General features: G+C 38.5%; 1 protein-coding gene across 8 annotated transcripts in view; it reads left to right on the forward strand.

Annotated features, from left to right (window-relative positions):
• The window catches only part of LOC133391686 (protein lozenge-like), a 337,731-nt gene that overhangs the window by 104,394 nt on the left and 212,492 nt on the right, over window positions 1–20,845 (forward strand). The window contains exon 1 of one of the 8 annotated variants that reach the window (XM_061647393.1): window positions 14,746–15,204. The exons of the other annotated variants lie outside the window; for them this stretch is intronic. Coding sequence (XP_061503377.1) covers window positions 15,138–15,204 — 67 coding nt within the window. The 5' untranslated portion in view covers window positions 14,746–15,137. Of the gene's footprint in view, window positions 1–14,745; window positions 15,205–20,845 lie in introns of those variants that run through there. 8 annotated transcript variants of the gene reach the window in all.

Here is a 20,845-nt window from a genome sequence, read left to right on the forward strand (position 1 = left end):
GGACTGACTTAAATTTATTCTGTAGTAATTCATCTTACAGATGCAATGGTAGTAGTGCAAGAATCTTTAAAAACGTATTCGTCGTATTAGTGTTATTAATGTTAGCGGAACGCATATCGGTGCTTGTATTATTAACGACTTGGTTTGGCGAAAAACATAAATGGCATGCGGCTGTTTGGTGTTGGTAGGCGGAGTGTTTCTACCTCGAGATCCGTAACCACATCAATTGCAGCTCGAAAAGAGAAGTATGATCAGCAGATGGGTATTGTGTTGATGCCGAGGATCACTAGATATCAACCAAGTGTAGACGTAGCAGCAATAAGAACCAACTTACCTAGAGATTTAAACTTTGCCGATCCAAATTTTGATAAAATGCAAGACATAGAATTGCTATTGGGATCGGAATTTTTTGTCGATTTTTTGTCAGTCTAAGGAAACCGACCTTATATTAGAAAGGCCGAAGGACCACTACCAGCTTTAGTCAAAACTGTATTTGGTTGAATTGCCATGGGTAAAATACAGTGCATCCCTCGATGTAATATAACAGAAGCTAGCGTGTGTACTGTCAGCGATGAGTACGATTTGGCCAAACAGATAGAACGCTTTTAAGTAGTTGACGAGTTACCAGTATCAACTAAACAATCTCAAGAAGAACGTGATTGTGAGGAGCATTTTCGGCAGTATCACAAAAGAGACATAGAGGGTAGATACGTGAAGCTTCCATTTAAGACTAATTTCAAGGAGATGATTGGTGGCTCTCTGGATGCAGCACTTAAGCGTTTCCTGCAACTCGAGCTGCGATTCAAACGCGATCCAGAGTTGAAAAAGGGCTATTATCGATCGGCTATGAAGCTATTATCGATGAGTATATGACTAGAGGATATCTGAACAAGATATCAGAAGAAAGAAAGGTCGTCACACATCAGCCAATCTGTTATCTTCCACATCACGCGGTTTTAAAAGCATCCAGCACAAGCACGAAAATCAGTCCAGTATTTGATGGTTCTGCTAAAACTTCACCGGGTTTCTCTTTAAATGATCCTCTGCTTGTAGGACCGGTTATTCAAGATCCCCTATTTGATCTGTTGCTGCGTTTTCGGATGCATCGTGTAGCATTGGTGGCAGATATAGAGAAAATGTATCTGCAGGTAAAGGTACATGCGGATCAGACCCCTCTTCAGCGCATCCTTTGGCGATCGTCTGAAGAAACCCCAATTGGCACATACGAACTACAGAGAGTTACGTTTGAACTCAAACCATCATCGTTTTTAGCCACGCGAGTGTTGTTACAGCTAGCTGTTGATGAAGGCGAAACATACCGCCGTGCTCAAAGGGCTCTGCGAGAAAATTTCTATGTGGATGATTTTATTGGCGGGGCGAACAGCGAAGACGAAGCTATTTTTAATTTCGAAATTTTTCGAAAGCAATCGTCGAAGCCTATCATCGTATGTCGTTGCATGAAGGACCTACATCAACACTTAGTTCCCTCAGGATGGAATATTGGATTCTTAAGGCGGGTACATTGGCAAATCATACTTATCGCAATTGTATTGTTTGTTTTAGGTTGAACCCTGTGCCCGTGTTTCAACCCCCCGGACAACTACCAATATATCGTATCACCCCTTCGCGATCGTTTTCGTTAGTGGGCAGGGACTACTGCGGCCCAGTGTACCTCAAACCGGTCCATCGACGAGCTGCTCAACAGAAAGCTTACATCGCCGAGTTCGTGTGCTTCAGTGTAAAGGCCGTACACATTGAGCTTGTATAAGATTTATCAACACAAGCATTCTTGGCAGCGTTTCGGCAATTCATCGCACGTCGGGGCGTTCCTGCGAAAGTATTTTCGGATAACGGATTGAACTTCAAGGGTACCAGTAACTGTTTAAGGGAACTCTATGATATGTTTCAATGCGAGAAAAATTTGAACGATATCCAGGTAGCAGCTACTAGACAAGGTATAGAATGGGAGTTTATTCGGCAGTAAAAGCAACCAAGAGAGGGCTTACGAAAGTAATAGGAACGCATAAATTAACTGTTATGTTTTAATGTGTTTTATTCGATGTACTGTCGGGGAATGATCCCGAGATGAGGATTGAGCCCCTTTTATACTAATTCTAACAATAGCCAAAAACAGTCCGCACTCACATCAAGGCCTGCCTGTACCCACTTGTGGGCTTGGCTTTCAGTGACTAATTGATTCCCCCCCATAGCAGGATAGTCAGTCCTACATATGGCGGCGCGGTCTGTTTGGGGATTGAACCCATGACGGGCATGTTGTTAAGTCGTACGAGTTGACGACTGTACTACGAGACCGGCTAACATTACTACTCTAACTTATACTAATATAGTGCATATCGTATTAGTAGAAGTTCACTATATAACACTCTTCCCAGCTTTAAATGACATTTTAGAGATATTTTTTTAAGGATTACAGACTACTCTTTTAATCCAAAATTACGCTTGCTATTTCTTCTTTGCCTATTCTTGATTCTTTTTGACCTGCGTAACTTGGGTGAAGAAGACTCACTTCATTTTCTTTTTGTAGTTCTTGTGTTTTGTTTCGCTAAAGGTATGCTTGGTACTTGATCAGTGATTGGAACTGTCTCTGGAACTGAATTACTTTCTATTAACGGAAGGGTTGGAAGGTATTGATCTGCAAGCTCAGAAAACCGAATCTGATTTGTTTGAACCATTGCCCTGTAAATTAATCAAATAAGTGTTTGGGCTTATCTTATCTAATACCACCGCTGGTATCCATCTAACATATTCTTCCATATGGTTTCTATAGAATACCTTATCTCCGCGGCTGTATGTATGCGTGGGACTTGCTTGTTTGTGTATGCAGTTTGTGTATGCATTGTGTATGCAATATGTTTTGGGAAGTATAGTTACGCATCTTTTATCGTTTTGTATAGATAGCTTAACCGGTTTGCTTGTATTTAATAATGTGCGTGACACATAGCTAAATAATAATGAAGAAGGTGTTTTATCAGTAGATGTATATGGAGTATTGCGATAATTGAATAGTATTTTGTTAATTTTTTCCTGAAGTGGTATTTGTTTCAATCGCTTGTCAATCAGATATTTTTTCAACACTTTTTTAATTGTCTGGACTCCTCTCTCCGCTAATCTATTTGACTGGGGGTGATAAGGAGGAGATTTCAACACCTTTATATTATTTGCCTTACAGGCTTCTATAAAACCTGAGGAGTTGAAGGGTGGACCATTGTCCGAACACACTTCTTTTGGGAACCCAAAATTCGTATAGATTTCATCTAAACGCTCCAATACACTCTCTGTACACGTTTTACGTAATGATTTAACATCTATAAATTTTGAATAAGCATCCACTTCTTTAAAAAAAGTATTTCCGTCAAAATAGAATAAATCTAAATGAATGCATTCAAAGGCATGTGTAGCTGAAGGCCTTGACTTAACTGTCTTTTTTGGTACCTTTTGAGTTTTTTGACAAATAGACAAATAGATTTAAGTGTAATTAGTACATCCTTGTCAAAACCTTTCCACCAAAAATATGATCGATCGATCATTTTCATTTTTATAACCCCGTCATGATTTCATGCAATTTTTTTTAACACTCGACTTTGTAGTGACTTTGGCACTACTACACGAGCTTCAAAATAGAGACAATTATTTTTGACCTAAAAATTCTGTACCATTTTTGAAAACGGTTTCCCTTCTTCCTCTACTTCTTTTGGCCAACCATTTACAGTCCAAATAATAATGTTACTGATAACAGCATCCTTGTGCTGCTCTTCCTCTATTTCCTCCACACCAATAAATTGTTGCAGGTTATTATCTGCAACCGATATATGCTCAATACGATTTTCGATTGGCAATGGTAGACGAGATAATGCATCGGCATGACTAATACATTTACCTGGCCTATGTACCACGTTGTAAGAATAATTCGACAAAATTACTGCCTATCTGTGCAATCTAGAAATTGCGACAGCGGACGATCCTTTGTGTGGGTTAAAAATTTGCCTCAGCGAAGAACTGTCGGTAACGAGAGTAAAACTCGTACCATACAAATACTTATGAATTTTTTTTTACGCCGAACACAACCGCTAAAGCTTCTTTATGTATTTGCCCGTAGTTCATCTGCGCGCTTGTTAGTGTTGATGAGGCAAAGTACACAGGCTTCTCTACTTGATCTGCTATGTGCGATAACATGACACCTACTCCATACGGACTGGCATCCGTTGTTAGTATAAGTGGCTTTTTTGGATCGTAGGGTTCCAACACATCGTTAGAAACCAAGAGCTCCTTACATTTTTTAAACGCTGTCTCGCACTCGTTGGACCATGTTAATTTGTTATCTCTCTTTACCAAAGTATATAACGGATGTAACTCCGATGACAAATTCGGCAAAAATCTGTGGTAGTAGTTTAACAATCCTAAAAATGACTGTAATTGACCAATATCTTTAGGTGCTGGAGCAAGACAGATTGCTTCCACTTTACCTTTACAAGAACGAATTCCCTCGCTTGTAAGCATGAACCCGAGGTGTTCGATTTCTGTTTGGAAAAAACGCGATTTAGCCCAATAAATTTGAACTTTATGTTTATTTAATTTAAACAACACCTGGAATAAATTTTCCTTGCATTCACTTATGATACTTCCACCAATTAGAATATCATCTTAATAAGGAATAGCTTTTGTCCCGAGTAGTATTTGATCTATTATAGATTGAAATACAGACGGCGTTGAACTTATACCAAAAGGTATTCTTGTGTATTTGAACAATCCTCGATGGGTATTTACGGTACATAACTCTTGTGCTGAGTTGGACAAACGTACAGTATCGGACATTAAGATAGGACCCTTTTTTTTCAATGCACCGTGCACTTGTTTTGCCACGTTACTTGTGTTTGTGTGTGTGTATGTGTGTGTGTGTGTGTGTGTGTATGTGTGTGTGTGTGAGTGTATGTGTGTGTATGTGTGTGTGTGTGTGTGTGTGTGTGTGTGTGTGCATGTGTGTGTGTGTGTGTAGTAGTAGAAAGAGAGTGTGCTTTTTAATGTGTATTTGCAAGTGCGCGGGTTTGTGTCGGAAAAACATAGCTTGCCAGGATGTCATATTGCGTTGAAACTATTCTTATTATGTGTGTTATCATGTGAAACATTGTGCGTTCACACTTGGATAAAAACTAAAGTTTGCATCGACAGCAGCGCTTGTTCCTCGGACGAAAACGCAGGTGTGCTGTTTCATGAATGTGAATGCGACACCGGTGCGAAATGGACACACGCACAATAGCAATGAACTCGGCATTCCCTCACAGGTGTTTCTCCAGTGCACGCCATTGAAAGGTCTGCGTGTATCTCTGCGTTGAACGTTGTGTGCGAATGGTAAACTTTGTGCGTGCATTGAGCTGGCGCGCATTTATTCTTTTCAATGGGCGTTTTGTTTCATGAGCGCGGCAGTATTCTTTTCTCGATTTTGAAGGGAAGACGCTTACTCGCGTACTCGTTGATAGTTTTATCCATGCGATGTTTTCGCTGCTCGATGTAATTCATCGCGTATAGAAGTAGAACGCAGGCAGAGCACAGGATCAGCCGTGTCCAAGTTTTTAACCAGCGCGTTCTTGACGGTCCAAGCAAGCAATGTTAGTAACAATGGGTCGAGGTAAACGTTGTACCGATTATCAGCGCCATATGTAAAAGCGAATGGCTGCTGCTGGCATAAAGCGCAAAAGGATCGAGTTCGTAATGGAACGATCGCGCACTTTTGTGGCAAACGCGCTTCGGACAACCGAAACGTGCTTAGACAACTGAAACGCGCTTGGACAACCGAAACGCGCAAGTCAACCGGACGTCCTCAGAAGACCACGACGAAAGAAGACCGTAAAATTGTTAATATATCGAAAACACACTGATCGCGTGGGCGGTGGTCCTGCTTATCCCACCAAAAACCTAACCCAAAACACAAAAAAACTACTAACAAATCTATCCGAAACGACCTACTTGTGAAACAAACACACACATCAATACACATTCAAACATACATCCACACACACACAGACACACACACACACACACACACACACACACACACACACACACACACACACACACACACACACACACACACACACACACACACACACACACACACACACACACACACACACACACACACACACACACACACACACACACACACACACACACACACACACACACAAACACATACAAACCACACATAAACTTGGCCCAACGGGTGCACGGTGCGTTAAAAAACCAATGCCCTATCTTTTTGTCCGATACTGTACCTGTAGGTAAGACCCGGTTAAATCGATTTTGCAAAAATAAATAAAATTCGACTAATTGGCTAGTTTGTCATCAATAGCCAGCAACGGATAATGTTCCGTGAAAATAAATCGATTTAATGTAGCTTTCCCATCTAAACAAATTCGAATTGTTCCATCCTTTTTTGGTGTAATTACTATAGGACTAGCCCATGTGGACGTACGTACTGGGACTAAGATTCCGCTTTCCACCATGCTATCTATTTCCTTTTCTACTTTTTCACGAAATTTGAACAGTACAGTGTATGGTTTATGAAATATGGGTACAGCATTTTGCTTAAGTATTATATCCGCAGTAAACCCTTCAATCGCCTAACTGGCATCCCTCGTAATTACGTATGGGTATTTGTGTTGAATTTCAGACTTAAAATTGTGTTGAATAGTATCAATAGACGAAAAATTGAGAATTAGCAGTTTTCTCTATTCTGGCATGATGATATCTAAACTCGAGCGACCGAGGAGCGGTGTAAGCACCTTATTTTTTTCTGGTTCTAGCACAAAAATATTTAACCAAACGAAATTGCCATACCTGTTCCTCACTTCTACTAGTAGCTCTCCTATTGGACGAATAGTTTGCCCTGACACCGTTTGAAACACTTTCCGCAACTGCACGTGAGAGAGTTTTTCCTCGTACGTCTCTCTCGATATCACCGGTTCGCACGCGCCGGTGTCCACCTCGAAACACACCTTCAATTTGCTGCTCGATTGTCGCTGGTACATCTGTGCGCGTTGAACTCGCACCGCTGGCACTGCAAATCGTACTGGTGAACTTCTCGTTCTGGCACGTTGTTGGTTTCGATGTATCGTCAGCATCTTTCAACTGGTTCAGGTTCATCTGCTCCGTAGCATCCACGAGCTCAGCCACTCGATTTTTTTTTTGTTTTTTGACCGACACAACGATAACACATGACCAACCATTCCGCATGCGTAACACGTCCATTGTTTGGCAGGACCAAACCACATCGAAACAGTTTTTGTCGCGTTCCGATGAAGGCTTAGATCCCGCATGCGTTGGCCCTTTTCTATTCTGTTTAGCTGGCATTTTTCTGACGGCTTCCAAGCTGTGCGTGGCTTTAGCGTTGCAAGTTTTGATGCTTCCTGCATCTCTTTACACTCGTGCTCCGCCGCTTCCCAGCTTCTGCCAATCTCATACGCTTTTTCGAAGGTGAGACCTTCTTCGGTAAGGAGTTTAGTGCGCAACCCGGAGTTATGCACCCCTGCTACGAATTGATCGCGTAGCGCTTGTTGCAAAAACGTTCCAAAATCACAAGATTGTGAGGACGCTTTTAGTTCGATAATAAACTCCGTTATTGTTTGACCTATCGCTTGTTCGCATTTGCGATACTTGTATCGCTCTGCCACCACGTTAACTTTTGGGGCTAAGTGCTGTTTCAACAGTTTGATCAGGTCCTTATACGATTTAGAACACGAATCATCTTGGGAACATATTCGTGATGCCATGGAATATAATTGTAGCATATCTGCTATACAGAACATATTGTAATACACACTATCAGCCATAGACACATAGTAACACACTTTGGAAAGCCAAATCACACCATTGTAACACATTCATTATAACACACTCAGTAAATCAGATCATACCATACACACCCGGAAGAGCTCAGGCCACACCGTTCATATAAAAACAATTGTGACACACTTAACAGAACCAACCGAAACGTACAACATAAGCAGGAACAGTTTATGCTTTATAACCCAAAGCAGGAACGGTATATGCATTAAACCCAAAACAGGAACTTAGTGACAAGAACCACCGTTCTTGTCAACAAAAGACAAACGTAACTAGCTTAGTGAAAACAATAACTTTCCAACAAACAACCCGGAACCAAATGTGAGAAACCCTTAACTTCATTTGAGTATAAATAAAACCAACTCCGATCATGGCAGGTCAGATTCGTTCGGACTGTCAGGATAGGACTATGCCCATCCTACATCTATCGAGTTCTCATTTAAAGAGTTTAGATATGTCCCCCTACCCAAGGTAAGGCCTCTAAACTCCAACGTTTCCAGTAAGGGAAACCTCCTAAAGGTTTCTATGATCGCCTGGACGATCAAGTGTCGAACGTCCGCTTCGAAACAGTATCCACCTCAGTTCTACTTAATTCGGCAAACGATGACGAAGGCCACCCTGACCAACGCGAGTTCAAAGTTACTACATGGCAACCGTCCCAAAAATCGAACATACCGGGACTATCTCAAAACATACCACATGACGACCGTGACAGTCATCAAACATATTACATGGCGACCGTGACCTTAATCTGCAATCGACGGGCAGAAGTGTAAACAAATTATTTGTGATACGTACAACGGTAACGTACAGCAGTGTCGTGCTAACGCATCAAATAGTGTAAAAAAAAAGTGCGTTTTGACCATAACCGGTATACGGCGGAAAAAAGTGTCAAATGTGCAAATTTGTATTGAACAACGCAGCTGGCACAAGTGACCCATATATGAAAAAAAACAATAGCTATGAATGAGCGATCAAAAGCAAGTACAGTGTGGTGTACAAAATGATAACTCAGCGAAAATATAAGTGGTGAACCGTTTGAAGGGCGAAAAAAAAGTGATGTACAGCAATTATACAAAAAAAAGTGTTGTGACAACCTTCCTCAACGTGCAAAAACGCAATAACATTATGAATAAACCCTTAAGCGATCAGTTTGCAAACTAGAGCTACCTTGAAGTGAGGAACATCGCATCGACCCCAAAACTAAAGTAAACGGAAATAATGATGTCATGAGTAATGAGAAGCAGTGCAGTGAAACCATAAGCAATACCTATGTAGAAGTGATGTTCATCGGAAAGGTGATAGAATGAATGGCGAGAATACAGTCTACGAGATGTAACCAGTGTGATTGAATGGAACAACCGTTCCGAACGTGGAAGACGAGAAGACAAGGCGAGTTCACTGCCCAATATGGATTGGCATGCGCGAATGGACATAGGGTCCCAACCTCGACAAGACGTCGAGTGACGACTGATGACATCGTAGAAATTCTTATCAGACATCGAGTAAACACCAAGCATCGATTAAACACCAAGCACCGGTAACGAGACATCATCATGAGCAGCAACAACAAAGATACATGCTATGTATTTAAAAAAAGGTACCGTAAATACGAAATTTTACTGATCAGACTGCATAAAGTAGCAAAAACAGGCTAGGAATTTACTTAAATTGTCTATAGACTGTGACAATACTAACAATAACAAATTGAACGATGCAAAAATTGTTACAGAAAATAGAAGAATCAGACATAAATTATGATCAGGTGAAACAGCTGAACAAATGTAGGCTCTGCCTCTTTAGGCAATTTGACTAACAATAGAAACTAAACCAGACAAAATGGCTGACATTATGGAATTAATTAAAATCACCACTTCTCTCATATCAAAGTATGATGGTAATGAGAAGGATTTGAAAAGTATGGTGTCAAATTTAAACGTACTAAAGAAAATAGTAAATCCGGAAAATAAAGAAACAACAATAGAACTGGTATTAGGACGTTTTACAGGAAAAGCACGAATTGTCGTAGGGGAAAACCCAACCTCAATCGAAGATATAATTAGCAAATTACAAGACAGGTGCAGCATAAAGGTAACACCAGAGATCTTAGTATTGAAAATGGACAATACTAAACAGATTGGAAGGATAGAAGATTTTGGAAGCGTTATTGAAAAATTAACGCAACAACTAGAAGAAGCATACATTGCAGAAGAGATAGCGCCAGAAGTAGCAAGAAAAAAGGCAACTAAATCAGGAATCAGTGCATTGAGTTATGGACTCAAAAATTTCGAGACCAAAATTATAATGAGATCGAGTAAATTCGAAACCTTGCATGAAGCAATAGAGCGAGCAGTAGAGTTGGAGCTAGAAGACAGAATGAAAAAGGGAAATAATGATCGTATAAAGATCCTATATGCAAACGCTAACAGGAACAATAGAGAGTATGGAAACAACTACCAAGGAAGGAATAATTTCAACAAATTCCAAAATAATAATAGATTTCAGGCACAAAACCTACCCAGGTTCCCACCCGTAAGATATGCACAGAACAACAACAGAAACAACAATAGGGATTTTCAACACAAAGATACCCAAGTTAATTATCAAATTTACCCAAATTTTAATCAATCAATAACAACTAAAACACCATCCAACAAATTCAGTTATAGAAATAATAACAATTTCAGTTTCTATAAAGGCCACCATCAGTTAAGCGATTGTAGTAGTATGAGTCAAATTAACCAAGGATACAATAATCGCGAATACAACTATAAAAACAGTAGTCAGAACAATGACAATAAAATCCAATGTTATCATACACAATTCAATAATCAAAATTACGAAGATTATACAGATACTATTCAAATGAACGATCGAACTGAAAAAGATTATACAAATATTAAAAGCGAAACGAAATATTTAAACAGAAAACTTGAAGATAAATCAAAAAGAAGAAATGCATTAAATAATGAAACAATTAATGATATTAAAGGGCCAAGAGACGACTCTGCAATGATATTAGAAGAAAATAATAACTTAACAAAAGAATATGAAAATGATACTAAACATAATTATAAACATGAAAACAAACAACATATACAAATGATTACAACAAGTAATGACAATGAGAAAAATATTGTTGAAGAACAAGTGATAGATAGTTTATTACTGCTAGACAAAATGGAAATAAATGATGAGATTTCTTGCAACAAAAATCATACAACCGAGCTAAAACATCTAAAGAGAAGAAAACGTAGCATCAAATCAAAGAAGAATTATATAAATGAATCAAACAATGAATTATATTGCCAGGATAAAAAGGCTAGAAAAATGAATTATTCCACATTATGTGACGTAAACGTAAAAGAACCAAGAAGAACTATTGCTTACGAAAAGTATTTAAAAGAGCTCCTAGTAAAATTTCATAATGTTATCTCCATGCTAAAAGTCATAATATCTATAAAAGCAGAAAACTCTAGATGTGAACCTAACAAACAAATTATAGGAAAATCTAAATATTTTATAGGAAAATTAAATATTCCCAATTCTTTATCTCTAAACAATCGATCTATTTACATAAAATATTACCCACCTTAAGAGATAAGAAATGATTTTATTACTAAACCAAAAAAAAAAGCATAGCAAAAAAAAAATCAATTTAATTAAATGAAAAGAATAACTTCAAACAATTTCATTATTTACGTTATTCTATTAAAGGGGGGAGGTGTAGCATATCTGCTATACAGAACATATTGTAATACACACTATCAGCCATAGACACATAGTAACACACTTTGGAAAGCCAAATCACACCATTGTAACACATTCATTATAACACACTCAGTAAATCAGATCATACCATACACACCCGGAAGAGCTCAGGCCACACCGTTCATATAAAAACAATTGTGACACACTTAACAGAACCAACCGAAACGTACAACATAAGCAGGAACAGTTTATGCTTTATAACCCAAAGCAGGAACGGTATATGCATTAAACCCAAAACAGGAACTTAGTGACAAGAACCACCGTTCTTGTCAACAAAAGACAAACGTAACTAGCTTAGTGAAAACAATAACTTTCCAACAAACAACCCGGAACCAAATGTGAGAAACCCTTAACTTCATTTGAGTATAAATAAAACCAACTCCGATCATGGCAGGTCAGATTCGTTCGGACTGTCAGGATAGGACTATGCCCATCCTACATCTATCGAGTTCTCATTTAAAGAGTTTAGATATGTCCCCCTACCCAAGGTAAGGCCTCTAAACTCCAACGTTTCCAGTAAGGGAAACCTCCTAAAGGTTTCTATGATCGCCTGGACGATCAAGTGTCGAACGTCCGCTTCGAAACAGTATCCACCTCAGTTCTACTTAATTCGGCAAACGATGACGAAGGCCACCCTGACCAACGCGAGTTCAAAGTTACTACATGGCAACCGTCCCAAAAATCGAACATACCGGGACTATCTCAAAACATACCACATGACGACCGTGACAGTCATCAAACATATTACATAATGATGGACCCGCCATTGTAACCAGCATTGGCACTTTTTTACTTTCTTCTACGTCGTTCACGATGAAGAATTGCTGCAGGCGATTTTCATATTCGTCGAAATTTTCACCAACGACGAACATTTCCATGTGGCTAAACATTGGCATTGCCATTTTCATATGCCCTAAGCCTGACGTTGACGGCTTTGGCTCTTCCCCGTCAGGCATCCTAAGTTGCCTCTGCACACTAACACAACACTACACCGCACTAATCTAAGACACGAGATCGACTAACTGACTGACTGATAACGATATGATCCGACGTTGATCAAAACGCACGACTGATTTGAGAGAGGTTTCACACGTTTACCTTATATCCTCGTCGCCAAAACTGTGTTATGTTTTAATGTGTTTTATTCGACGTGCTGTCGGGGAATGATCCCGAGAAGAGGATTGAGATTCTAACAATAGCCAAAAACAGTCTGCACTCACATTACTACTCTAACTTATACTAATCGTATACGATTAGAGCTAGTACTAATACGATCGTACTAATACATATCGTATTAGTAGTAGTTCACTATATACCATTAACCTTAGGTGAAATGGTTACGGTTCTATCGCAAGTGAAAGCACAATTAAATAGTAGTCCTTTAACGCCTATGTCCGAAGATCCTGAGGAACTAGATGTCTTAACCCCAGGCCATTTTTTGATCGGAACGGCGTTAAATGTCCTCTCAGAGGACGATATTACCCTACAAGCAGAAAATAGACTTCAATAATATCAGGTGCTTCAGCATATAGTACAGTGTCATTGGAGAAGATGGAAGAAGGAATATTTTACCGAGTTACATAACGTTCTACAGCGTGATAGGAAGATTATTCCGATTAAAGAAGGCCAAATGATACTGTTAACGGAAGACTTTTAGGACGCATAGCCCTACGGACAAAGAGCGGGTAATTTTTATCATGGTGTGCGTAAAAACCTAGAGTTAAGCCGATGGAAGATTTCCTAGGCTTAAAAAAGGGGGAGAGACCGCCCTACAAACAATGAGCGGGATATTTTATCATGGTGTGTGTAAAAACCTAGAGTTAAGCGGAGAATTGGTGTGAAATACACGGAGGCGAGAGCGCGTTTTGGTTTCGACACAGTTTTGGCACTCACACAGTTACACATGTGGAAATGTGTGCGTTCATTTTCGGCCAGCTCGCTCAGTTTGATCTGCTCGCAGCGCTGTGCTGATGTTGGTGTCTCGCTTGCACTGCTGCACCGAAAGTTCCTCTGTGTGCTCTCATTCTTGCTACCACACGAAATCGTCACTACAGCTCAAGGATCGGCAGCGAGCGGCCGCACGTGCGTCAGCTTAATTCCTGGACGATTGGTGTTATGATTTTGTAAAGTGTTCAAGTGTTCAAGTGTTGTGCGAATTGAAATGAAGCTGCGCAAATAATTCGTAATGCATGTTATGTACATCGCGCAGCTTCATTTCGTACCTTTTTTTTTGTTTATAACAGGATCTACGCAGATATTCGGCCACTTCAACGTTTGCATCGATGGAGCGATCGATTTTATTTTAGTTTAATATTGTGTATGTAAATGTGTGAAATTGTGTAAAGTTATGTAAATGTTTGAATAACGTGATGAAAAAAAGATCGACGCGTGTTTTTTTTTTTTGTTTAGCTTTAGATAACAAAAAAATACGCGCGAGTGTGAGCGATCGCTGAACGAAAGAAACGCACACAGCGCAACACGAAAGAAACAAACACACGCACACGAAAGGATGCTCGCGCATGGGCGCGAGCATTGGGAGAGCGCACCGTTTATTTTATATGGGAGTGGGAGAGTACCGTCCCAACCCAAGCGGCATCGCGAGAGAGAATTAAGCTTTTCCCGTTGTTTCTCCCCCTGACATACCAACGAACGGTGTATTTGTTTCTACGCGATGCGTTATTCTCTGTTGTTGTTGTTGCTTTTAACACTGTTACCACAAGAGCTTGAAGCAAGAAGCGTTTCACACCATCACCGTCTCACCCAGACTTTGGTGTTGTGATGCGTTTATTTGTACCCCCGCCCCTATGTTCTTCTTACCCGTACCGCGCACCCCATACATTCTGACTTAGAATTCAAAGCAAAACGAGATGGTCTAACTGTATTTGGAAAAGATGAGTGATGGATATTTCACAACGATTCAGATCACATATTTTAAAACAAAATTAACAAAAACTTGTACCGTTCAAAAAAAAAGCCGTTTTTTATGAAAAAATTAAAGGTCTCCGCCATCGGTATAATGATATAAAACTAATTATATTAACAACTTATATAAAGTATATTATATATATTATAATATAATATACCATATGAATAAATGTATATATATATGTGTCGGACAAATCAATAGGACCACTTATCAATTTATTATTCATTTATCATATTTCATTACTTAAAGTGAATCAATCTTTACCAAACTTCCATGAAAGCACTATTAGAATGTTAACTTTAAGAATGTTTTTAAAGTTTGGTGAAAAGTTAAGAAACAAAAAAGTTATGATACGAAATGTAAAAATAACCCAAAAATCATGCGCCAAAATAATAGGACCAGTTCAGAAAATTTTAAAATAATTATCATTTATTATTATTAAATAACAGATTTTGATGTTATTTAGTTGTCGGATAGCTTAACTTAAATTAGTGAACTAATGCGTACACATTTCTTTTGCAGAAACGCTTAGCGCAGTGGCAATTTGGTGTGTCTTTAATTAACATGCTCTAATTTACTAATGCGAGAATATTACGGCACTCGCTTGAGGGTTTTGAGCTCCCTTTGCACTGAGAGACGAAATAGTGGTGAGTACCTTCGTCTATGGGTATAAAAGCGCGTCACAACGCTGGATCGCTTACACTGTGTTCTAAGCCGTTGCCTAGAACACTTCACACGATCAATTAGCTCGTGTATTTTTGGGTGCACTACTTCAAGCGCTTAATTGAAGGAATTCCAACGATGGGCCGTAGTGCACACTCCACACAACAACAGCGTTTAGATATCAAACGTTTGTCCGCTGCTGGGTACTCCCAGCGTAAAATCGCGGAAATACTTGGCCGATCCAAAACATTCGTGTATAACGCGCTGCATAGCACGGGCACGAAAATACCAACGGGTCGGCCACGCAAGACATCCGCTAGGGATGATGCTCGGATGACGCGATTGTGCAAGGCTGATCCTTTCAAGTCGGCCAGGGCAATTAGGGACGAGCTGCAACTTTCCGTAAGTGATCGGACAGTGCAGCGTCGCCTATTTGAAAACAACCTAGTCGGCCGGAATCCCCGCAAAGTTCCGTTGCTTCGACGGTGCCACGTTCAAGCCCGGTTGCAGTTTGCTCGAGAGCACTACGACTGGGCAGGTGAAAACCTGAACAAGTGGCGAAATGTACTGTGGTCGGACGAGTCCAAAGTGAACTTGGTAGGTTCGGATGGGAAACGCTTTGTGCGTCGTCCAAAGAATACCGTGTGTACCGTAAGAATACCGTACACAGTACACTTTAAAAACCGTGAAGCACGGCGGAGGCAACATAATGGTTTGGGCATGTTTCTCTTGGTACGGTGTCGGTCCTATCTTTTGGATAAAAGATATCATGGACCAACACCGATACTTAAACATCATCCAAACTGTCATGCTGCCTCATGCAGAGTGGGAGATGCCATTGAAATGGCAATTCATGCATGACAACGATCCAAAACATACCGCAAAAGCGGTTAAAAAATGGTTTGATAAAAAAATTTACGTCATGAATTGTCCTGCACAATCGCCTGACCTGAATCCGATCGAGAACCTGTGGAAGATTGTTAAAGCTAAGCTTCCACCGGCAGGTTCTCGAACTAAAGAGAAACTGTGGAAGCATATAGAGAATGCTTGGTACAGCATTCCGCCATCGACTTGTAAAAGTCTGGTGGAATCCATGCCTAAAAGGATGCGAGCTGTCATCCGGAACAAAGGGCATGCAACAAAATATTAAATGCTACCAAATTAGCCCAGGATAAGGCTGTTTTGTTATTTTCTTTAGTTTTTCAAATGTACGGGCTGGCCACATTGCGAATTAAAAGCCGGAGCTGTTATTTAATAATGATAAATGGTTAAAATAAAAAAAAAAATTATATACTGGTCCTATTATTTTGTCGCATAATTTTTGGGTTTTTTTTAACATTTATTGTAAAAACTTTTTTGTTTGTTATCTTTTCAACAAACTTTCAAAGCAGACTTCAAGCCAACATCCAAAAAGTGCTTTCATGAAAATTTGGTAAATATTGATGCACTTTAGGTAATGAAATGTGATATATGAATAAAACATGATGAGGTGGTCCTATTGATTTGTCCGACACTGTATATATATATATATATATATATATATATATATATATATATATATATATATAACTCATGGTGTGGGGATGTTTTTCGAACAATGGTGTTGGTCCAATTTATCGCATACCGGGTATAATGGATCAACATGGATACATAGCAATTTTAGAAGAAGTGATGCTGCCTTTTGCATATATATATATATATATATATATATATATATATATATATATATATATATATATATATATATATATAATTATGTTTACGATAGCCCGGAGTAAGTTTTTAAAAAATATTACTGGGGATCTTTATTTGCGAACTGCTAAACTAAGACTAAAGCTAACTTCTGGATTCGGTACTATTTAGCTAGGCTGGTGTTTTCGGTGCTGCCAGGTTTGCCGGTCACGTTGTCGTCCACGTTTATGATGATCATGTTGCCTCGGTCCGTCTGAACATACGACACCACACCTGGTCGTGGGAACCTGCTTCCAGTGGAGTTCCCGTTGGAACTTGACTCCGCGCGTGGAGTAACATCGATGGCTCGCTTGCGACCGTTTTCTTACTCAGCACCTGTATCATAGCGCGTAGCGCATGTGTACATAACTATATATATGTATATATTTCTTTCTTTCTATATTTATATTTATATATGTACAATTGCGTTCATAAAACTAGCAGTTCTTTTTAAATATATTTAAAATACTTGTTAGCAGTAAGATAAATTTCATATATTCACTTTCTTATTTTTTTAAATACCAGTAACATACAATCTAACTAAAACGCATCTAATTAATTTTACTTTAATTTTAATTTCAAGTTATTTCAATAAAGCTTCAAAAGGCTGTGTTCAAAATAATAGCAGTATTGAAAAAAATTATTAGAATTATACTTTTTTTAGTTTAAATTGTTCTCCATAATTTTTTTTCGTGTTAATTCTTTACATTATGTTCCTTTTTGCAAGTTTAACCATTAGGGTAAATGTACCTATAGTGGTGGTATTGCACTTAAATGCGGTTCATACGGCAAATTACAAGTAATTAAGTTATTTAAGTTAGTGTAAAATGTTCTTTAGCCTTTTACAAAGGGTTTAAAAGTTAAATGGGGCCATTCCGTTACTTAGTGACCGAAAAATCCATTATATTGTGAAATGTGTCAACATTTTTCCAAAATCCTTAGGATTTCATAACGAAACTCATTTTTCTGTTAACGTTCTAAATGACCACATAACCACGCAATTACCAGTTTTTCAACATAACTGTTATGAAATGTTATAGTTTTACTAAAATTATTTGCCTTTTGACCATATTTATGCATTTTTGAGTGTTTTTTACCATAGTGCCATTATAGGTACACAAAACAGGCATGTTCCTATAGTGGTTATAGTTATAAAATCAATAAAAACAGGTCGTTTTCTGTTTATTTGAGGATATTTTCAATATGTCGTACTGTTTTCACTAAGATAAGCAACAGAAATGAGATTTATGTGGGTAATTTACCAAAAACAGGCCAAAATTCGCTTATCTGGCTGAATGAAAAATTGACTTCAAATCAAGCACACTCTTCCGGATGTAGGTTGATGACAGGTGTGATGCAGTACTTTAGTCAATAGTTTCATTGATCAAATTTATACATTGTTTTACGATCAAATTACGCAATAAGCCTATATTATGGCAGTAATCCTTGCTATTCATAAGAAAACAGCTTCGAAACTAAGTTTCATTGATATTATACACCGTTTTTGATGCATCTTTGTTTACCACCACTATAGGAACACAATACGACGACTATAGGAACCATACCACCATTATAGGTACAACGAAGCAGTCACAAAAATATGTATTTTTTCGTAAATTTGATGCATTTCATGATAAAAATGGTTGTGATTGCGTAGCTAAAACATATTCCAATTGCTATGTGTTAAAATATTCAGAAATTATCCTTCCTGACACTTTAAATCCATTAAAACACATCGGTACCACTACAAATTGCACCACTATTGGTACATTTACCCTAGTATCCTGACGCATTTCCTTTATTTTTAATAACAGCAGCACATCTTGCCGGCATCGAATCAACTAATGCCTGGCAACGGGAATCAGATATAGCTTTCCATGAGTCCAGAACTACTTTCCATAAATCTTCCAAATTTCTAGGGTTAGCTTCAGAAACCGCGTATTTTATGTCCTTCCATAAATGCTCAATAGGGTTGAGGTCTGGAGACTGCGCTGGCCACTCCATAACATCGATGTTATTCGCTATAAACTAAGACTTAGCTCGTTTGCTAGTATGCTTAGGGTCATTGTCTTGTTGAAATACCCAATCTGGTGCCATTTCATTACCTGCAAAAGGCAGCATCACTTCTTCTAAAATTGCTATGTATCCATGTTGATCCATTATACCCGGTATGCGATAAATTGGACCAACACCATTGTTCGAAAAACATCCCCACACCATGAGTTTTGCTCCTCCGTGTTTAACTGTTTTTACAGTATACTGGGTGCGACAGGCAACCTTTGGTGGACGTCTTACATACTCTCGACGTCCTTTTGTGCCAAATAAAACTATTTTAGACTCATCAGTCCACAAAATGTTACGCCATTTCTCCTTGGGCCAAGCAACACGAAGCTTTGCAAATTTCAGTCGATTTGAAACGTTTCGTTTTGTTAATAACGGTACTCTCCGAGGGCTTCGGCCTAGCAAGTTAGCTTCTATCAAACGTCTCCTTATAGTCACAGTGCTTACCGGTAGCTCAAGGTCATTTTTAATTTTTTTAGATGTCGTAAACGGATTTTTTTTAGCAAGTTTCGCAATGTTTCTATCGTTTGTTTTCGTAGTTTTTCGATGTCTTCCTCTTGTCTCAGGTTTTGCTTCCCATTTTAAAGCATTACTTATCATTTTTGCTGAACATTGTAACGTATCCTGAATTTCTTTGTATGTTTTACCCTTTGCTCTCATTCTTTTTGTCAAATCGCTTTTCTCATCAGAGCAATGTTTACCTCGTCCCATTTCCTGTTGATTATTGAAATTTTTGGTGAACTAAACGAATCATTGAATGATAATATTGAACTTACTATACGTTTTAAACACGTCTCAGCACGTAACACAGCAAAACAGCTACTTTTCTAGACAACGAAACGATACTAATCGATCAAATGATAAGCACTGCTATTATAATGAACAACTGCAAACCTGTTTCAATAAGCAAACACGAGCCCCAGCCAATAGAAAGAGTCGGGAATATAAATGATAGTACTTATTTGAAACTTGAGATGACACTACTACATTCTCAGGTGATAAGAGATCAAATCGTAGATTATATATATACAATAACCGGTATTAGTATTCTAATGTGTGGCATACTGCTATTTTAATGAACACAATTGTATGTGTATTTATATACGTATTTATATATGTTTTTTTAAACAAACTTACATGTTTCTATTAAAAAAAACCTTATCTTGAAGAATTTTAAAAAGAACAGAGTAAATTGTCTGTTTTACTTAATAACATTCATATTGGGATCACAATAAAATTATCAAATAATTACACACGTGCATGAACATGCTTACTTGTTAGGTTATCGTTGTACATAAATGTAATAAAATACATTTTAATCATTATTAAGTTTAAAATTATCTTTCTGATTATTTAAAAAAAAACACTGATGTTTGTTTTAATTTAAACCACTTAGAAAATAGCAATATATATGATACAATTAGAACTCGCTAATTGCATTTATATCATATGTCTACAAAAAAAAGATAGATTTTGTTTATGAGAAAGACATTTTGTAGCACGACTAATGTCTGCGTATTTTGTCATGTTTGTTATTTTATACAATGTGGATTAACTGACTTTTTCTCATATTTATGTGAACAACTCGGACTTGCGGAAGTCCCCCGGCCCGGATGGAATACCAAGAGAGTTTTATCTCCGCGCCTTCAGCACCATTCAGCGCGAGCTTCTGCTCGTGCTCAATGAGGCTCTCTTAGGAGAGATTCCTCCAAGTTTCGTTGACGGGGTCATAGTGCTGGTTAAGAAAAGGGGAGGTGGGACTACCATGTCTGCATTTCGACCTATATCACTCCTTAACGTAGATTACAAGCTTCTGTCGCGGATTGTCAAACA

This window comes from Anopheles gambiae, chromosome X, assembly GCF_943734735.2.
Source record: "Anopheles gambiae chromosome X, idAnoGambNW_F1_1, whole genome shotgun sequence".
Classification (NCBI taxonomy): domain Eukaryota; kingdom Metazoa; phylum Arthropoda; class Insecta; order Diptera; family Culicidae; genus Anopheles; species Anopheles gambiae.